The 20000-nt window shown below is 50.2% G+C and overlaps 1 protein-coding gene across 1 annotated transcript in view; it reads right to left on the reverse strand.

Annotated features, from left to right (window-relative positions):
• Positions 1–1703: 1703 nt before the first annotated feature.
• The window catches only part of LOC307091604 (retinoic acid receptor alpha-like), a gene marked incomplete at its 3' end in the record, with an annotated part of 57129 nt that continues 38832 nt past the window's right edge, over positions 1704–20000 (reverse strand). The window contains exons 2-3 of the mRNA XM_079759237.1: positions 2526–2674; positions 1704–1799 (exon numbers count right to left, since the gene is read on the reverse strand). Of these exons, the coding sequence (XP_079615363.1) occupies positions 1704–1799; positions 2526–2674 (245 nt within the window). The remainder of the gene's footprint in view (positions 1800–2525; positions 2675–20000) is intronic.

A 20000-nucleotide genomic window follows, 5' to 3' on the forward strand; every position in this document is an offset into this window, starting at 1 on the left:
GAAAGAGAAAGCGGAGAGAGAGAAAGTGAGAGCGAGAAAGAGGAGAAGGAGACGGAGAGATCTACCCTCGTCTGGTTTTTCCTTCCATCAACACCCGGCTGGTTGGTAGGAAAACAACGCCTGTTTAGAAAGCAATTAGAGTGGCGTGTTGGTGTGAATACTGCAGCGCCGTGACACAACCAACAATATGAGACGGCCATTAATCACCGTACAGTCCCACAAACACACACACACACACACCTCTGCTCTGGCTAACAGGCCTCTTCACACCAATCACCAAACACCCTGACCAACACACACACACACACACACACACACACACACACACACACACACACACACACACACACACACACACACACACACGCCCAGCAGAGCAAAACATAAACGTGGGCGCGGACACACAGACACATGCATGCACCATACGGGCACAAACTCACACACACACACACACACACACACACACACACACACACACACACACACACACACACACACACACACACACTTAAGTGTTGGTCTGTTCCTATTTTACCTCTTTTAATAGTCGATTCAATCATGCCGACAGGGAACGGCAGTAAGTGGCCAGATGGGATGATGTACCGGATAGGCATTGTAGAAATACCCAGTGCTCACAGCAGATCTCAGAATTATTATGTTCAATTTGTGTATATGCTGCTGTGTGGTGGAGATAGTCTCTCTCTCTCTCTCTCTCTCTCTCTCTCTCTCTCTCTCTCTCTCTCTCTCTCTCTCTCTCTCTCTCTCTCTCTCTCTCTCTCTCTCTCTCTCTCTCTCTCTCTCTCTCTCTCTCAACCCCACCCCCGCCCACCCATCAGTCTCTGAAGGCCAGGTGTTGACCAGGAAGGGGGCGGGGCCAGGTAACGACCGAGCCACCACCTGTCACCGCCGGCAACAGTCGGCGTCCTTTTCATCCCCTCGACCCGGGATACATTCCCCCCCCCACGGCCCCTCGGCTATTGGCTCCTTTACCACGGGAGAAGTGCTTACACAACACACAGCACTGTTGTCTGGCCACGCACACACACACACACACACACACACAGGCAGGCACACAGGGAGGCAGACACACACACACGCACACACACACACACACACACACACACACACACACACACACACACACACACACACATAGAGAGGCATACACACACAAACACACAGGCAGACACAAACACACACAGACACACACACACGGCCCGAAGGTTACATTATAGGCACAGCAGTCCCCTGATAGTGTGGGCAGTAGGAGCCCCGGAGCAGAGATTACAGAGAATATATAGGTCTCTCACAGGGTAAAAAAGAACTAGAGATCCCACCGGGCACTATTGTCCAAACAATCTGCTGCAGAGCAATCTAAAACCCTGAAAAACTAAAGAGTGTTATAATCAAACGCACACAGCGCCCCTACATGGGTTGACCGCGCGGGAGAACATGATGCGGTATCAAGGAGCGTTATGAAAGACGTTGGATAACCCCCCCCTGTTACGATTTTGATTGGGCTAAGGTGGTGGGGGGTGAGTACCTATTGTGTGAAGCGCTGCCAAAGGTTGACCAATCTATATCTAGGTTACCGAACCACAGGCGGCACCGAGCCGAACAACGGACGGATAAAGAGGTTTTCAATTCGGAAGCGGACGACACAACAAGTTATGAGGGCACTCCGGTCCCTGTGACGGCTAACATCAAGGGGGGCCGTTGAGCCAGGCATCCGGGGGCCCTGACTGCTCAAGCAGTGTGGTTCGGTAGCGGAACAGCAGGTAGATGGGGCAGGAGTTGAACTGGGATGGTCCCAGGTTAAAGACTCACATATGGACACCGCTACATTTGAAACGGTTTTTCAATTCTCTTGGTTCTACGGTAAGCGTAATATTCGATCAACATCTACAGATGTTGATCAAATATTTTTAAATCTATTTCGACATTTCTGGCACCAAGTGTTGTTCGACTGGTATTTATTTGTATATCTGTATGTACAGTGTATATAGGTGTATATATGTGACTTTTCAGTGAAATAACCACATCCTAATATGATTAGGACGGCAATGATACAGTCAATATTAATGTTGAAAGTCTAATCTATTGAACGGTAACTGTACGTTTTATAATATCCCAATAGAAGAGGAGGGGATTTTAATAAGCATGTCTACAGTGGCCAGCCTACACAGTGTTATGCGAAACCTTTAGACGCCTAGTACACGCCAACAGATCCCTGCCTCCTGTGACATGATTGGTCAAAACAAATATGAAGCCAGGACAGTCAAACGCCACATCCACCCAGATTGGAGACTTTGGATACTAATCAGCACAGCTTAGATACTAATCAGTAGACTTTACTCCTCTTAAGCCCTCAGATATTCATCTGATGTCTGATGAGTGCGACCATCCCCTGGCTGAAACTCTATGTGCGTGCGTGCGTGCGTGCGTGCGTGCGTGCGTGCGTGCGTGCGTGCGTGCGTGCGTGCGTGCGTGCGTGCGTGCGTGCGTGCGCCGCCTGCAGGCCTCACCTTGCAGCCCTCGCAGGCGCTGACCCCGTAGTGGTACCCCGACGACTTGTCCTGGCATACGAAGCAGGGCTTGTAGACCCGGGGGGGCGGGGGCGGTGACGGGGGGCTGGGCACGATCTCCTCCGAGCTGGTGCTCTGGGTCTCTATCGCTGTGGAGGGAGAGGAGAGGAGGAGAGGGTTAGTCGGGGGCTCTGCGGGCGACATTCCTCTCGAGAGGAGGCCAGTCGATAGATTGATCAAGGACGGCGGTGGGCGCACGCAGCGGTCGATAACGTGCGTGCTCCCGGCGTCTCTTGCTTTGGACGAAAGGGTCTGGCGAAAGAGCATGAAAGAGGCTGTTTCTGAGGAAGGGATTGTTTGGGATGTGCACCTCACTCGAGAGGACACCTTGCATGGAAGGAAAAGACTACTTGAACAGGCAGTCTCACCGATCGACCTGAGGAGATCAAATGCACTCTCTTGCCCTGCGCTTACCAAAGGGACAGAAAAAAGGCTCCCCAGAGACAAGTAACTAGTGCTGAGAATTTTTATATACTGCTGGGGGGTTTGAGTTTGGGCCTGGGCCTGCGTGCACACGTACATACATTAACGTTTCCGTGTATCAGCGTATAGGAGCCAGATCAAAGATGTATGTCCTGTATAGCTAGTAGGGGGGAAGTTCCTCAACATTAGGGAATTGTGTGTGTGTGTGTATGTGTGCACGCGCTGCTGGAGCTTGTATGCGTTACTGCACAGGGATGGTAGTAAAAATCATTAGGTAATCACATTGAGATGTTTGACCATCGTGACAGCACAATACTTTTGCTTGTTGACTGGTAATAACCTCCAAGGTGAGTGTGTGTCATTTGCATGTGGCTCGCGTGCGTCAACGGGAATTCAACTTGTGTATACGCTCATCGGCCAATAAGGTGTGTTTGTACAGGCTATCTCTGATAAGGATGATGTTACCCTTCAGGCTCTCTACGTGTGTGTGTTTGTCTGTTTAAATATGCCCCACCTATCAACCTAACACGTGCACACAGGCCTCAAATTGTGAACACGCACACACACACACACACACACACCCTGACAGCAAACATTGGATAAGTTGATATGAGGACACATTCCCTCCCTCTCAGACAGACGAGGCATTTCTGCCTCCCTCCATACTGTGTGTGTGTGCATCTTCAAACCCGTTCCCATCCACGTGCGGCAGATGGCACAGGGAAAGATTACATTGAAGGAACAACCACAATAATCCAAGCCGCTTCCCTTATCCGCCAGCGCAGCGCCTGCTAAAAGGAACATCAAGCTAGGGGCGACGCACTCCGCCAACTGACTTTGCGCCACCAACTCAAAACGTAACTCGCTGAGCTTAAAGCTAGACATCACTACGACGTACTGTTGGAACGAGCTACTTGTAAAAAAAGTTAACCTAGCCTGTTTTAGGCTAGCTGTCACAACACAACATGACGTCTAGTACAGCCGTCATATCGATGTCTGTGGCCTGGCTAAATACCAGCCAACGCGCCGATGTAAACAACAGGACATCTGCCATTCATGTCTCGCCTGGCTGAAGCTAGCAATAGCAACAGCTTTAGCTAGCTTATGCTCTGCTATGAGAACAACATAAGGCATTAAAGTAAGGCTTCTGGTGACAGGGTGTTGTTGTGTGTGTGTGTGTGTGTGTGTGTGTGTGTGTGTGTGTGTGTGTGTGTGTGTGTGTGTGTGTGTGTGTGTGTGTGTGTGTGTGTGTGTGTGTGTGTGTGTGTGTGTGCAGTTTGCTGCAGCGAAGTGTATTGGTGGTAGTGTGTTCATTTCCTTGGTGCTTTTAATAACTGCCAGGAACAGTTAATTTGAAGAGAGATAATTACATGTTTTTATGTAAATGCAAACAACTTATAATAGCAGGAATAACTTCATAGAATAGGAATAACTTCATAGAAAGCAAAGGTCAGACCCTAATGGAGGGAATCTAAATGATTCAAAATGACACTTTCAACGTGACCAATGTGTACTTGTGTGTATGGGTGTGTGTTTTTGTGCATGCCTTCACGTGCACGTCTGTGTGATTGTGTGTGTGTACTCGCTGTGTGTGTGTGGTAAAATTGATGGTTGATTGGAAAGGTTTGGGAGCGACAGGACGATGGTGTGACGAACATATTGAAAGTCATCTGCAGGGGAACATACACACACACACACACATACACATACACCGCAAGGTGAATCTTTCGACATATACCTTTATAAACTCCTAACCTAGTTGCAAAGGTTCTAGGCTTACAAAATGGGCTCATACAGAGATAGATAAATAAATAAATAAAGAGAAAGAGAGAGAGAGAAGGGCTGGGTATTGCCAGGTACCTTGCAATTCAATTCTTTAGGTCTTCATTCGAAATCGATCCAATTGCTTCGATATCGATTCAATAATACGTGCAGATGACAAAAAATACCTCAATATTATTTAGAATCAACCATTTCAAAATGAATTAACCATTTCATTGTGCTTTAACTAGCAAAAAGGGAATACACCATTGTATAGTATTGTTCCTGATCTAAACTTGCAGCATAAAAGTAATAACCATAACATGAACAAATGTAAAAGGGCATGTACATCTAGGCATACATACGCTTCTAGATTACAATGACTGAGTATGCTTCTTTTTTCTTTTTTGAAAATAATCGATTTCAAGAAAGTTCTGAATCTAAATTGAATCGAGAACAAATAAATTGCAGTGCATTAGATAGATAGATAGATAGATAGATAGATAGATAGATAGATAGATAGATGTATTGGTATTGCGCAATCCTGAAATGCCATCCGTGATTAGTTCATCAGGGAGAGGAAAGGAGTGTGACAGGCCACGGCAGTCTGGGACGAGGGAGGAGAGAATAAGGGGAGGAGCTGGAGGAGGAGGAGAGTAAGCTTCTAAGAACGCTGCGATTGGCTGCCGTCGACCACCGCCAATGAGCAGTACAGCTCAAGCGACCACCCTCCCCTTTCCCGACAAACGGAGGTGTGACAAGAGGAACCCTGGGTTACAAAGAGGAGAATGCTGCGGTTGTTATCCTAGACAGCCGTCTTCGGTACCCCGACGCGCGCTCTGGATGTGTCTGGGTCGACCACCGCGCTGGCGTCAAATCCAATGACGAGACAAACAAAAAGAGAAACAACAAATCGGAATATTCCTCACGTTGACGAGATCCGTCTTTTCCCGTTTGCGAATAAGAACAGCCTCTTCGTTGTGACCTCGGGCGTGAACTCTTCCTACGCCTTCCTGTGAGGTGCTGAGGTGAAGGTCTTACAGGGGTAGAGTCTTTACGTGGTACTTGAGACTTTCATTAGTCCTTCACCTCACACAACGTACACACGCACGCACACACACGCATGCATTACATTCATGCACACAAGGGCCTTCTTCTTGTGTTGAGAGACTAAGCAGATATTGGGCGGCACGAGTCCTGGACATGCTGTCAGAAACACACACACATTCTGTCTCTCCTTCTCTAACGCGCGTGCACACGCACACGCACACACACACACACACACACACTATCCTCTAACGCACGCAAACATACACACACACACACACACACACACCCGGGCTTAATGAGAGCGCACATAAAAATCTGGGACACAAGGACAAAAGTCTGTCACAGGGCGAAGGAGGGGCTGGGGGTTTGTGACTGTAATTAAACACAATGGCTGCCTTCTGCAGCCCAGTCAAACCCCAGTGAGGAGGCCAACAATGGCAGGCCTGTGGGATGGCAGGGTGGAGAGTGAGAGATTGAGGCAGAGGGACAGAGAAAGAGAGCGACGGAGAGGCTGTAAAAATAAAAAAAAAGGCAGCAGGACAGTGCATTGACCAGCCCCTCCAACCCTCCTCCCACCACCCTCTCACTCAAGCACCTCTCCTGACGTTTCCCTTCCAGGCATCTCTGATCAGCGATAACAAGGCTGTCCTCCCCCGAACGCTCCCCCGCCACCGGGCCCACCAGGCCTACAGCCCCGCCAACGGGTAGACGACATGTTAGCCGCCATGTTAGCATAGCTGCGTCGGCACCGCGAGCATCAGTAGTAAAGCGCTACGGAAATGCGCTGTAATGAGTCAGAACACTGAATGCATCATAGATGAACCGCACATCGTTATTTCCAGCAGGGCCTAAATAATGTCAGGGAATCTAATCATCTTTGACACAGAGTATTATTTCCGGATAAATTTACCTCTCTAATTTCGAGTGACATTCTCCCTAAATGGCGGGTCAGCCATTGTGGCGACTAATTGGCGGAATAAACTTCCCCCCCGCAGGTCACAGGGTTGTTACCTGTACACACTGCGCTGTACTGTTCACGTTTAGAAACAAAGCAGCATTACAACATGCTAAGTACGTTCTCGCTAGTCGGCGCGCCTTTAAACGGCTTAATGGAGAAGGGCCGGCGGTCGGGTTGGAGGTCGCCCGTGATTGAATTAAACCCCACTGCGCCGGGCTTCCGATGCTACTCCTCCGGTCCACTCTGCATACATCAGGACGCCGCGGCGCGTCTAGGACCGTCGCAGGCCACCTCGTCCATTAGCCATTATGATCAGTAGCCAGACGCTGGCGGAGGGGAGGGGAGAGGGGGGTCAACGTGATCTATTCCCGGGATGAGCCAATGAGCCAGGGTTCCAGTCTGACGCTGACGCTAACACAAGGGAAAGGCTGGCTAGCATCAGCACTTCAAACATCGCCATCGAAGACACACACACACACACACACACACACACACACATAAAGAGACAGACATACAAGAATGAATAATCCAGCAGACACACAATTACACACACACACACACACACACACTTACACAAAGAAACACACAAGAAAGAATAATCAAGCAGAGACACAATTACAAATACACAAACTTACAAAAGACAGACAAAGAGACACACACAATTGCACACACACACACACACACACACACACACACACACAGAGCCAGCAGACATAATTTGGTGGTGGGTCTTTGGGCAGTCTGGGCCCGGGCGCTGGGGAAGATGTTTGTGGAGGTTCAGCCCTGGGTGAGTCCTGAGAGATTAGATTACTGTCCATCCCCGTTGGATGTTTGGCCCAGCTGTGAGGCATATTAATGAGATTTCACTGTCATTAAGACCTGGCTAACTACATTAGCAGGCAGGCTGGAGAGCTGGCCGGGCAGCGGCAGGAGACCCCGGGAAAGATAACGGCCGGGGGGGCGCTGGAGAGGGAGAGGGAGAGGGAGATGAGAGGGAAAGAAAGGAAAGAGAAATGGAGCTAAACTGGAAAAGAGACAAGAGGATGTGGGCAGTCCACAATATCTTCCAGTGTTCCAGATTTCTCATTTGTCTCACACACACGCGCGCGCGCGCGCGCGCGCGCACACGCACACACGCGCGCACACACACACACACACACAGGAAGAGACTATGGCCGGGGCCAGACAGACCCCCGTGCCCCGGGCTGCCAGACCGCAGGCCTTTTTGAAGTCCCTCTGAAATAATGAACTGGGACGGCCAGAGGAACCACATCACAGTCAGGGAAACCCCCAAGCTGGGAGCGCCTGGGATTTGTAGTCCAAAGGTGCATTAAAAAGTCCCGTGCAATGGGACAATGATTAATGCAAACATGAGATGTTTCATGCTATTAAATCGGTGGTTCAAAATAAATATGTCGAAAATTTGGAGCAGAACAAGCTGAGAGGAACACGCTTGAGTGAAGTCGTAAAACTGGAGCAAAGTGAATTTTTATCACGCTTTCTGAATCAGGGATGTAGGTGGCCAGGGGGAGATAAACAAACACATGCACACACACAGAGGCACACACCAAAACACACACACACACACACACTCGTAAAACGTTGCTTTGTCAGCACTCTCCATAGCGGGGGGAAAACAGGGCAGTGTCCTGGCTTGTAGGGAAATCCTGCCATTCACTAAGTACGCATCAGTATAACCTCCAATCGAACGCACCGAGCCACAGCGTGGCGACACACACCCATCGAGCACAACTGAGTGTGTGCCGGGGGACGCTTGATCGCAAGAGGCTGAAAAAAGACTTGCAAGTGTGAGAGTCTGCACGACACACAGACATGTATAATAAAACACACACACAAATAGAAACAAATAGAGATAGACACACGCACACACCCACATATAGACACAGAAATAGACAAAGACGCATGCAGACACACGCATACATATATAGACACATACACGCACACAGACATAGACGCACACACACAGCGGAAGGAGGACTAACAGTGGGTTATGTTTGTGTTTCAACACAGACAGAGTGCCAACAGTTGCTCTCGGTCGGGGAAAGTGTGGCTACACGGCGCAGAAGAGGATAAGTGGAAACACACACGGGGGGCTGAGAGAGAGAGAGTGTGTGTGTGTGTGTGTGTGTGTGTGTGTGTGTGTGTGTGTGTGTGTGTGTGTGTGTGTGTGTGTGTGTGAGACAGAGAAAACCGCTAATTTCCACTCTAATGAAACACAGCTTTTTCCTCTTCCTCTTTCTGCCCTCATCTTCACTCTTCACCCCCCCCCCACCCAGCTGCTTTCCTGATGCTCTGCCGGCCTCTCCAACCACATCATCACCACACGTGTTCCATCTATACTTTGCTGTCAGCCAGCCACATTCACTTGTTTGTCTGAACTGTAAACATAAGTCCACATTTTCAATTCAACTGGGTGTCAATGCATTCCATGACAGAAACAAACAAACAAATGCCCCTTTTTCTTGTGTCATCGTTTGAGTAATGCCACACGCCTGATATGACGTGCACGATGTGATGTGCGTGTGCAGACCTCCCAGTTAGACTGGGCCTAAAGTGGAGTCCAGGGAGGGAGAGAGCAATGGGTACGACATGTGTCTCCTCTCCACTGAGTGATCGTGATGGGAACAGCCGCACCATTATACAACACACATACTTATACAGACACACAAAACAGCAGCACAACAGGGCTCGACCAATCGTGGGAGACCCGAAGTGACACAGCTCCCGCCTCCCAGAGAAGCTGATTGGAGGAGATTGAGGATGGGAGGCAGTCGCAGATCACAATGAGATCTTAATCTACTTTTAATATAATTTCCCTACGCGGGCGCAGCCCTATCGCTTCCACACTAGAAAGCACATCAGCAGCTTATCGGGACAGTGACCCCGTTCTCAAGATGCAAAGCAAGACTAAAGGAAGGCAAAATAGGTCCCATGTTCAGCGTTATCTCAGGAAGGAAAGACACATGGACCCACACAATCAGAGCAGTTGAGCTGGAAGAAGGGGGTCAAAGTTTGAAGTAGGTCTAAGGTCGGGGGAGGGGCGGGGGTCTTTTATCACATGTTTTCTTATCAGTTAAAAGCCTGGATTTCATCCGCCTACAGGCTTCAGTGCCGTCCTGCGGGATCTGACCTGGCCCATGCAAAAAAGGCCCGGCTTTCAACAGTTTCACGTTGCATGTGACCAAGCGCAGCATCTGTGTTCCGAGAAACGACCTCGCCGTTAGAAGAAAGAGAACGAGGGAACGCCATCCTGTTCAAAACAACTGTTTTGATGACAATGCTGTTCCCAAAAGCCCTGAGAACTTCCCCTTGGCAACCGCTGCCCCATGGCAACAGGGTGGAATGGGATGTAACCCTATCTAAGCAGCTGCCAAGGACGGCTGACTGACAGAAGCGATGTGCGTTGGCACAAGACCAGCTCACGCCTCCCAGCCCATCTCCCACCATCTCCTCCTCGTCGTCCCCCTGCTGCTGCTCCAACGCCTCCGTCTCCTAGGCTCCACACTTCCACTAACTATCCTCCAACCCATCCTCCTCCTCCGCCTCCTCCTCATCCACCTCAATATCCTGTTCCCTGGGTCTCCTTGAGACATTTGGTGTGAACCGATGGGAGTGCAACACAGTCAAAGCACCGCCGCCATCGGCCACAAGTAGGTCAAAGGTTGTTATGTACGGGCTAGAGGAGGGGGAGGGAGAGGGGGCACCAGGGCACCAGAAATGGATGTAGACGAACAAGTCTACATTGTTCAGGGTCTACACTGCAACACCTGTTGCTCTAAAAGATGGGCCAACAAACAAGTAACAGGAACTAAGGTATCTCATGTCACTTAATACAGGGCCATCTATTGTCCCCATGTCTGGATAAATATAACATGATATACTGTATTTGCGTTTGTGAGAAACTGGGGTTTGTAACTGGTTTCTGCATTTTGGTTATGTGTGGAAAAAAAAAAACGTTGGCTGATCTCCATCTCGTGTCAGACACAAGGAGATAGGGACGACATGGAGATCGTCTCTAAGTCGTCTCGCCATCTCTGTGTCAGACGCAAGTAGGAGGGTCCCTAAAGATGAGAGTGAGAGGCACTGTTGGGCCCTCAACGTAGCTGCAGCTCACTCATCAGTAGTTTGAAGGAACTCAAATGACACCGCTGTCGCAAACACAGTCGGTGAAACCATATATGAGCCGCATAAGACATCGAAAAAGGAAAAGGTTGGAGGACGCGAGTAGAGGAATGGAACAACCACAACAGTGGACAATAAAGATTTCAATTCAATACAGATATTTCCAAACACTGATCCAGTATTTTACTGATCCAAACCAAGTGGTGCAATGTGTGCTTGGTGCATTCACATCCACTGGGATCAAGTGTGTGAGCCCGCGCACGGATTACTTTATTGACAGGACATCCTTAGGCCATGGGCAGGACGTGGTTTGGGCCTCGGCCACATTGCTGGATCGCTGCACCAGAGCACACAAAGGCCGACTCAAATCCACACGGCCCACGGCGAAAACCACAGGCTCGCAAAACGCCATTTAGAAATATCACAGCACGCTAAGCATTAAAACGGCCTCATGAAACATTTAACACACGCCTTTTAATGGACGCCTTTACAAGTTAATTATGTAAATGTTTGTGTGGCTGCACGTGCCAATTGCGCTTGCTCTCTCTCTCTCTCTCTCTCTCTCTCTCTCTCTCTCTCTCTCTCTCTCTCTCTCTCTCTCTCTCTCTCTCTCTCTCTCTCTCTCTCTCTCTCTCTCTCTCTCTCTCTCTCTCTCTCTCTCTCTCTCTCTCTCTCTCTGAAAATGCAACTCGAGTGGAAACATCTGAGGCTGCGATCGGAGCCGTCCGCACCAGCGATACCCTTTCATCAAACGCCGCTCTGGATCAAATGGAAGAATAACACACCGGGAATAATTCAGCGTTCACCCTGATGTTATGAAATCCACACACACCGTCTTGAAGAGGGAGTCGCAGGAAGAAAGAGTTGCCTCGTAGACGGGCCCTTCTCAATAGAAGCCTGCACTTTAAAAAGGTCAACAACTTTGCCTCTCCAATGCCACCAGCTTCAAAACACAACAAGGAAGCTGCATTTCCTCAGGAGTTATATAACGACATAATGCAAGTGTGCAAGTACGCAAGGGCGCTTTTGAAGCGAACGCAAACACAAAACGAATGGCGAGCCCTTCTGCCTCATGCCAACACAATCAAGGGCTAATCAAGTGTTAAGAAATGGCCTTAATGAAGGCCTTTCTTTCCCATTGTCCACCGCACTGCCTCCATTACGCAATTACACATTAACCAGCCTCCTATTCATCCCCTTGTTTTTTAGGAGGGTGTGGGGTGGGCCGGGTTGGGATGAGAGGGGGGGGGGGTGGGGGTCCCAACACACAGAGCTGTCCCTGTGTCGGCGTGCAGAGAGGGCTCCATGCATGGCTGTGTTGCTCTCCACTCTGCGCTAAAGAGAGGTTATCTTGCCCATTGATACGCACTAATCCGTGTTGACTGGCAGCATTCAGGGAGGGGGGCGGGGGGGGGTCGGTTCTGAAGCGCATATTTAGCACGAGGAGGAGGAGGCCGGGGTCATGCATATGGAAGGGGGGGGGGGGAGCGTTGTTAATAGGCTGTTTGCATTGGGAGGGCTGAAGTGGGACTTGGGGTATTGGGGTGGAGGGGGGAGAAGCCAAGCTAAGGGGAAAGAGGGGTCGGGAGGCGGGATAGACTCATCGGGATGTCATCGGGGAGGAGAGGAGGTGATGGCCAGAGGGACAGGGGCTTTGTCATGTTAAACGCTTCATTCCCTCTCTCTGCCTCTCCGTGCATGTGGACAACACAATAGTCGATCACAGGGGATGGGATTAGGAGCGTTTGATCTCAACTCCTCAGCCCCTCGCCTGACCCCGACACCGTCGGCGGTGCAGAGGTCGGGAGTGCGGTACATGACATGGTTGGCGTGTGTGTGTGTGTGCAGAGTTTGACAAGGGGGTTGGGGGGGTTGTACAGTCCAGTGGCCTATAATTTAACCAAGCACACACAAAGAACGTCAAAAAAAAGAAAAGGCTAAACATTTAAGTGTGTTCATCCAGCCGTCAGAGTGATATAGAGCTAATACTTAAACCCTCCACTGTAATTTCGCCGCCATTCTACCTGCCTTCGTGTCCCTGCGAGCAAAACGAGGCATTCCTCCGGCACGCGGACTGCACTGTAACCCATAATAAAAATATGTTTTACCGCCGTAAATTACAGCCGAGAATTTAGAGTGTATTATTGTGATGTAAACGGTCGCGCTGGCCGGGGCAGTGGAGGAGAAGCCGGGGCTAGCGTGCTATTATCCTGTCACTGAGGAGTTCAGAACAGGCAGACTGGTAAAGAGGAGGGGTGGCGGTGGGTCAGTCAGCGCAGTGAGGGTCATGTACCTCCAGGAGACAGCTGGCATATTTAGAATAGCCAGACATGGACGAGCGCTGGCTAGGCTTACTCAAAATGTTAGCTGAGCTAAAAGGGAAAACATCTCGTCGCGCTAAGCAGGATAGCCTATCATCTGCAGTCAGCTGCACACGAAAACCGACGTGAAAGCTGTGTTATCACACCTTTCTAAACATTTAAATGTAGGTTTATATGCTTCTAATAACCCGAATTTAAGGGACAACTAGCATAGTCCGTTCTTCCCTTACTATATGTGTAGCAGGACTCTTAACGTTCCAAACACTTCTCCTTGGTGCACCCGGCGTCGGTACTCAGACATCGTACACGCCCCTTTTCCGCGAAGAATGAGCAGCCTTACTGAGGCTTAGAAGCGCGTCGTCCGTCTCTGTGGGGGTTCATCGCTAGTCATAATATAATGACACTCACGACTGTAGCGTAGTCTTCTCTAAACCCTGCGACTTTACAGATAAAAAAAAACGGCAGCTGAAAGAGACCCGACTTGGCATGGCATCATCTAAACAAGTTGGAGACCAAAGTGGGACAGCGAGCCCCCCTTCCCCACCGTCTCTCTCCTTTAATGATGACTAATGACACACATTCAGCTGTCGGGGGGCCTCCACTGTTGTGAATTTAGGCAGCTTGCTAATTTGAAAACAGTGTTTTATATGCTATCCTACAAGCGCCGGTTTGCTAGATTAAACAGTGTTCTTGTTGTAGGACATGTATAGCCTCCTCACTCATTATTGGTCTTTGCTAAATGTGTGTGTGTGTGTGTGTGTGTGTGTGTGTGTGTGTGTGTGTGTGTGTGTGTGTGTGTGTGTGTGTGTGTGTGTGTGTGTGTGTGTGTGTGTGTGTGTGTGTGTAGAGGCCTGTGCAGACTATCATTTCCTGCATGGATCCCTGACATTTCCATGTAGCCTGAGGGTAACCATGTGATCTCTCACACACACACAATCCTACAGTTCTACTTCTGATCAAGGACAGGACATTCTTTTGCCCCTCAAATACATCTCCCAGCCAACACACACTAGGAAATGGCCATTTACCGGTCACTCTACTGGTATAAGTTATTCATGGTATTGTCCCTAAAACGCATGTCATGACATCTGTGTGATAAGCAATACATATATATAATGCATTAGCTCTCGGTTTCACACATTATACGCAGCGCTTTATTTGTACAGCCATGACTGTTGTCCAAGAGGATTAGCAAAGTAAAACCGACTGAAAAAGAGGTATCCTTGTGGTTGGATGGTCATAGGCGCAACACTGAAAACAAGCAACAGCCCTTGGAAAGTATAAGTCAACTAATTATAAATGTATTTAAAAATGTGAATCGAACCTCAATGCCTAGATCTCAATGCCTGACGTGTTAAAAACAACACATTTTCATCACTTTTTAAACAGGCCAACCCTCCAATTTCAATAATCCATCTGAGCAGCTGCTGGTGCTCCTGTTTCGACAACAGAACACAGTATTTCATTACCTCCCCCCCGTGACACCAGAACCCTGCATACAAATGCATGCTTCCGTCGCGTGGAATACCAGCTTAGCGCATGTTGTCGCATAAGTGTGAACAGCATTAAGCCGCGTAGCTTCAGGTGCAGGGGATGTTTCCAACCTTCCCTCCGCACCACCGTCTCTCTACGGGCCAAGAAGGAGTTAACCCTAACCGGCCTGTCTGAAGCCCTGAACCCCCCCCCCCCCAGTACTGACCTGGGCCTCATCATTTGACCCATGGGGGTGGAAGAGAGAGAGGCAGGGAGCAGGGGTTACCGTGGCCCAGTTTAGAGGGTGCAGACTACCCAGTAAACTCTGTCCATTTAGCTAAGTGGGGGGCATCCATTATTGAGTAGGCCCCCATGCATTATTCAAAAGGCGGGAATGTCATAAACAGCAACACAGGTACAGACGAGGCCGGAGCAGATCGAGCAGCGGAGGGACGCTGCGTGCGTGTGTGCGCGTGCGTGCGTGTAGGAGGAAAAGAGGAAGAAGAAGAGGATGTGTATCCACCATTGTATCCTTACTTCCTGGTGGCAGAGAGAGAGAGGGGTGGGGGTGGGGGGGGGGGGGGGGGGGGGGTAGAAAGAGAGAGTGAGCGTGCGAGCGAGAGAGAGAAGAATTAGGGCAGATCCTTCACGAGGTGCACACACACGATGGGAGCGGTGCGATCGCTACGGCCCTCTTCATCAACCCCCCCCCTCCCTGAGCGTGTGTAGGCGGGGGTCCTGGGGGAGACCCCCATGCTAATACAGTCATTAAGCCCCTTCACGAGGCCCGATCCACTTAGACAACCCCCCCCACCCCCTTACCTCTCCTCGGCCGGCCCCTCCCTGCATTAAGGAGCTCTCCTCCGAGGAGGGAGAGCCCCTCTGTAGCAGGAAGGGGCCTGCGCTTCCAGCTCTGAACATTTCACCCAAGTAGGCCAGCCTGGCCAGCTCTGGCGAGGGGGAACCGAGGGGAAGGGTGGGGGTGGGGGGGGTCTGGATTTCCACCTCAGCGCGATCAGCTGACCACGATTCCCATGCATGGCTCCCTGGTATTGGTGAGGGGGGGATTAGAGGCAGGCGGGGGTTAAGCCGGCATATGTGCAGGAGTAGATTTCTTCCTGAAGTGTGCGTGTGTTTGTGTGTGTGTGTGTGCCTGTGCGTGCATGCTTGTATTTTTGCACGTGCGTGTGCGCAAAGGCTCGGTGAGTAGACCAAGAGACTCCCTCTCCGCTGCAATAGTACCGACCGCATCCTCACTTTTAAATGTATTCTATACCCGAAACATGGCCACATTCCTACAGTCGCGACAGTATTTTGATGCCCTTCTCTGTGAACAGGGGAGCGTGCACGTGTGGAACGTGCACTCATGTGGGGGAGCTAATAGCAGACATTACAGCCAATCCATAATTCACAGGGTGGAGGCAAGATTAGCTCTGTCACTGGCTGAGTGACTGAGATGAAAGGGATGGGCGGGGATTTAGGTGGCTGTGTAGACTGCCTGCAAGTAACTTGGCCATCAACAAGCTTCTACAACTGAACCGACAGAACTTGATAAGCAGCACACATTTAGGCTAAACGGCAAACAAGGCTGCACCAAAAAGGAAATGATAGTAATAATGCAGAGGGCAGAAAAGTGTGTGTGAGTGTGTCACATGGACCATGTGTGCGTGTGCGCACGTGTGTGTATGTGTGTGTGTGATCTAAATAAGGAAAAGGCCTGAATCATTTTAGGCAGGGACAAGTCTTACATTAGCCCACATTATGTTGGCAGGAACGACGCAGGGACAGACAGGCAGACAGACAGGCGGGGAGGGTGGGGCAGAAACTCCACCGCAGAGGCAGTTGAGGTGCAAAATAGGACGGGGGGATATAGGTCATCCTGCGCTGGATTCCAGCTCGCCACACACTGGGCTGCGAGCGGTCGCTGGACGAGCGCCAAGTCTGCATCACTCTCTAATAATATAATATCTCGGCCACAACCCGCCTGCCCCCCCCCCCCCCCCCCCCCCCCCCCACAAACAATCACACACTCATCCCTTTCCCTCTCGTCATTGTCCCGCCTCTCTTTTTCATCCGCCCCTCTGCCAATCGGCCCTTTTTCTCATCACTGTTTTTTTTTCCTCTTTGGTCAGGAGAACAAAAAACTATTTGTTAAACTACTCTGAACACTCCAATGCCCTGGAGAGGAATGAGCTGGGAGGTACGACAGCTTAGCCAGAACACCCAGCCTGAGAGGACTCTCCCCGCCCCTTCCCCTTTTCTCTTGTCCCTCTCTCTTTTTTATTTTTTAAGATTTATTTTATACAGCGAGTTAGACAGGGAGGTACGGGGGGGGGCTTTTTGTTTTTCGTTATTTCTCACAAACACGAATGTCGAGTCACAACTGCTCTACAGAGGATGGCCGCTGGCGTGCGAGGTGTTCTCCGTGACCCTCCCCCCCGTTGACCCCAGATGGGGGTTCTAACGGGGTGCTGGGTTCTGCCCCTAGCAGGCTCCTCAGGTGTGGCGCGGAGCTGAAGAGAGAGCTCTTCCCTGGCTCTTTGAAGTCTAACTCTCGGCGGGCTACGGGGCTCGGCGGGCTCCGCTTTGATCGCCTCGTCTCTGCGCTACGCCGGAGCGCCGCCGATTTAAAAAAAAAAAAGAAGAGTTTGTGTCCTTGTGTGTGCGCGTGCGCGTGTGTCTGTGTGCGTCAGTGCGTGCCACTGTGTGTGGGTGTGTGTGCTCAACATTTAAGGATGCTACAGCGAGGAGAGCTCTTTGATTATTCCGCCTCATTGCCTGATGATGCGATACCGCCGGCCCGGGAATAAGGAGATGCCATTTTAGAGGCTCTCTTGTTCCAAGGCTGCACAACGGAAGAAAACAAAGAAAGCGGGCTAAACTGCAAACTTCAAAAAGAAATGAAATGCTATCCACTTAATAGATTTTTTTTTCTCTGCCAAACAGCCTCGATCCTCAGTTCCTCTCTTCATCTTCACCCCCCCCCCATTCTTCCCCCCTCTACCATGAACACACCACAGGCTTGTTCATTTCCATAGTCTCCTCCTCCTCCTTGTCCTCCTCCTCCTCCACCCCTCCGGATGGGAAAAATAAGCAGAAGCGAAAAAAGCGAGGAAAAAAACGAAAGAAAAACAGAGATGTCCTCCGCTTAAGTGGAGGCGTTCTCCTTGGGTCTCTGATCCGGGCTTTCAACGTGCAAACACAGAGGAAGTGTTCCCCAACCGCTGTGCCCCATTGTCCCCGTCTGAAGTTTTCCTTTGTCTACGCTCCCGGGAACCTGCAGGTATATCTTAGTAGCAGCCAGGTGGGGTGCAACGTAACCATTTACCAGAGATGACAGCAAACGATGGCACCCTCCACTTCATTATCTCCCCCCCACCCCCCTCCCTCTCGGAGACAAAAGGAAGATGTGTGGGAGGTTTGACAGGTGGGGCTGCTGGAGACAAGATGAAACCCTCTTTAAAAAATGCACAGCAGCACTAATCATACCCAGCATTCCCTCTCACTCACTCACTCCCTGGCCTTCTGCAGCCAAACAGCAGCCAGAGTAAAACGGCTGTACATGCAAAACAGTCGGGAAGAATTTCTCCTCGGCTGCACGGTTAACTCAATACCGCACAACATTATGCGTGTGTGTGTGTGTGTGTGTGTGTGTGTGTGTGTGTGTGTGTGTGTGTGTGTGTGTGTGTGTGTGTGTGTGTGTGTGTGTGGCGTGTCTATCCGATGATCCACAGCGTCTCCTCCCATTTCCCAGAGGGGGTGTTACGCACCACATGTCCTCGCCCAGGATACATCCATCCAAGCAGCAGAAAAAAGAGAATACATTACAGTGACAAGAGAAAATGAATGTCAAAAAGACAATGGATATGAAATGGGACAGGGCTGCTGGAGTGCCCATGAGCCAAGGCCACGGCGGAGATCGAGTTGCACTGCAACCGTCTGGGCTTCGATTGAGTTGGACTGAGGACAGAGTGGAGAGAGGGAGGTGAGAGAGAGCGATATGAGGAGAATACAGACTACCAGGACATATCAACTTACACACAGGCTTCCATAAATCAAGACACTCAGGGTAGGCTCGTTTTACACGGCAACAAACCCCATCAGTCCCTGAGGACCACTTGCACACGCACACAAAAAATTTGATGGCCAGACCAAAATATACAACAGCGCCACATACCACAATGACATCATCTGAAGCGTCCAGTTAAGATAGATGTTCCCTCATTCATCTGCAGTGTCATGAGTCAAGTGCTTTTGTTCAGGGCCTCAGACTGGAGTTTCCCCATCCGAGGGGAAGGCCTACCTGATCTGAAACCCAGGGTAGGGCCATGTACGATGGCAGGTCCCTGCAGGTGCTCTCCTCTGAATCACAATCGCAGCCAGAAAGCGAGCTTCTTGGAAAGGCAGCGACACAGAGCTATTTTCACCCAGCAATGGTAGTAGGCTGATGGTATTTATAGCGCGCTAACCTCTAGCCTATATTCCACGCTACTCTGAGCGCCGCCGGCACGGGGGAAGTCCTACTTGTACAGCCTCATCTCAGCGGGGGGGGGGGGGGGGGGCATTCCTCTGGGTGTGTATGTTGTTGTCAGCATGGCTACTGCTAGAGCTATGCGTTTGTGGATGCACGTGCACGTGTGATGCATGATGTAGGTGTGTGTGTGCGTGCTCCCCCCACCGCCACTTGTCCATGTGTTCCTCTTTTTCCCCCTACGCTTGTTGGCGGCTGCGTCTCAGCCTCGGTGACACATGCTGTTCACGTTGGGACTCACACTTGGGTTGTGCTTGTTCGCATGCAGCTACTAGGGAAATGTGCAAATGTATAGATGAATGAACACAGTGAAAATATATCTATACGCTTGTTTAATGTAACTATATATCTATGACTCATTATCTATCTCCATCTTATGATCGATGTAGCTCTATATCTATCTAAAGATAGCTATATATCTATAAATAGATGTATAAAGAGACACGCAACACACAAATGGACAAACTAGATCGCTCAACTGACACCGGATCCAAACACATAGCAGCAGACTAATCCTAGGGCAGTGTACTCAAGCCATTGATGAAATCAGTGACCCTCAGCTTAAAGGATGCATGCATACAGTACTATGTGTGGCTGGGGGGAGGGGGAGGGGGGGGGTGAAGTTCAGGGAAGGACAGGCCAGGGTACGGCCTTGCGCAAGTGATGAAACCAGCCAACATTCCCTGTAATCGCTCTAAATATAGTCAACGGCAGCCAACAGCAGGGCGATGGCGAGGAGGAAATCGGGTAAAAAA

The sequence above is a fragment of the Pollachius pollachius genome, assembly GCF_949987615.1.
Source record: "Pollachius pollachius genome assembly, contig: scaffold_69, whole genome shotgun sequence".
Lineage (NCBI taxonomy): Eukaryota > Metazoa > Chordata > Actinopteri > Gadiformes > Gadidae > Pollachius > Pollachius pollachius.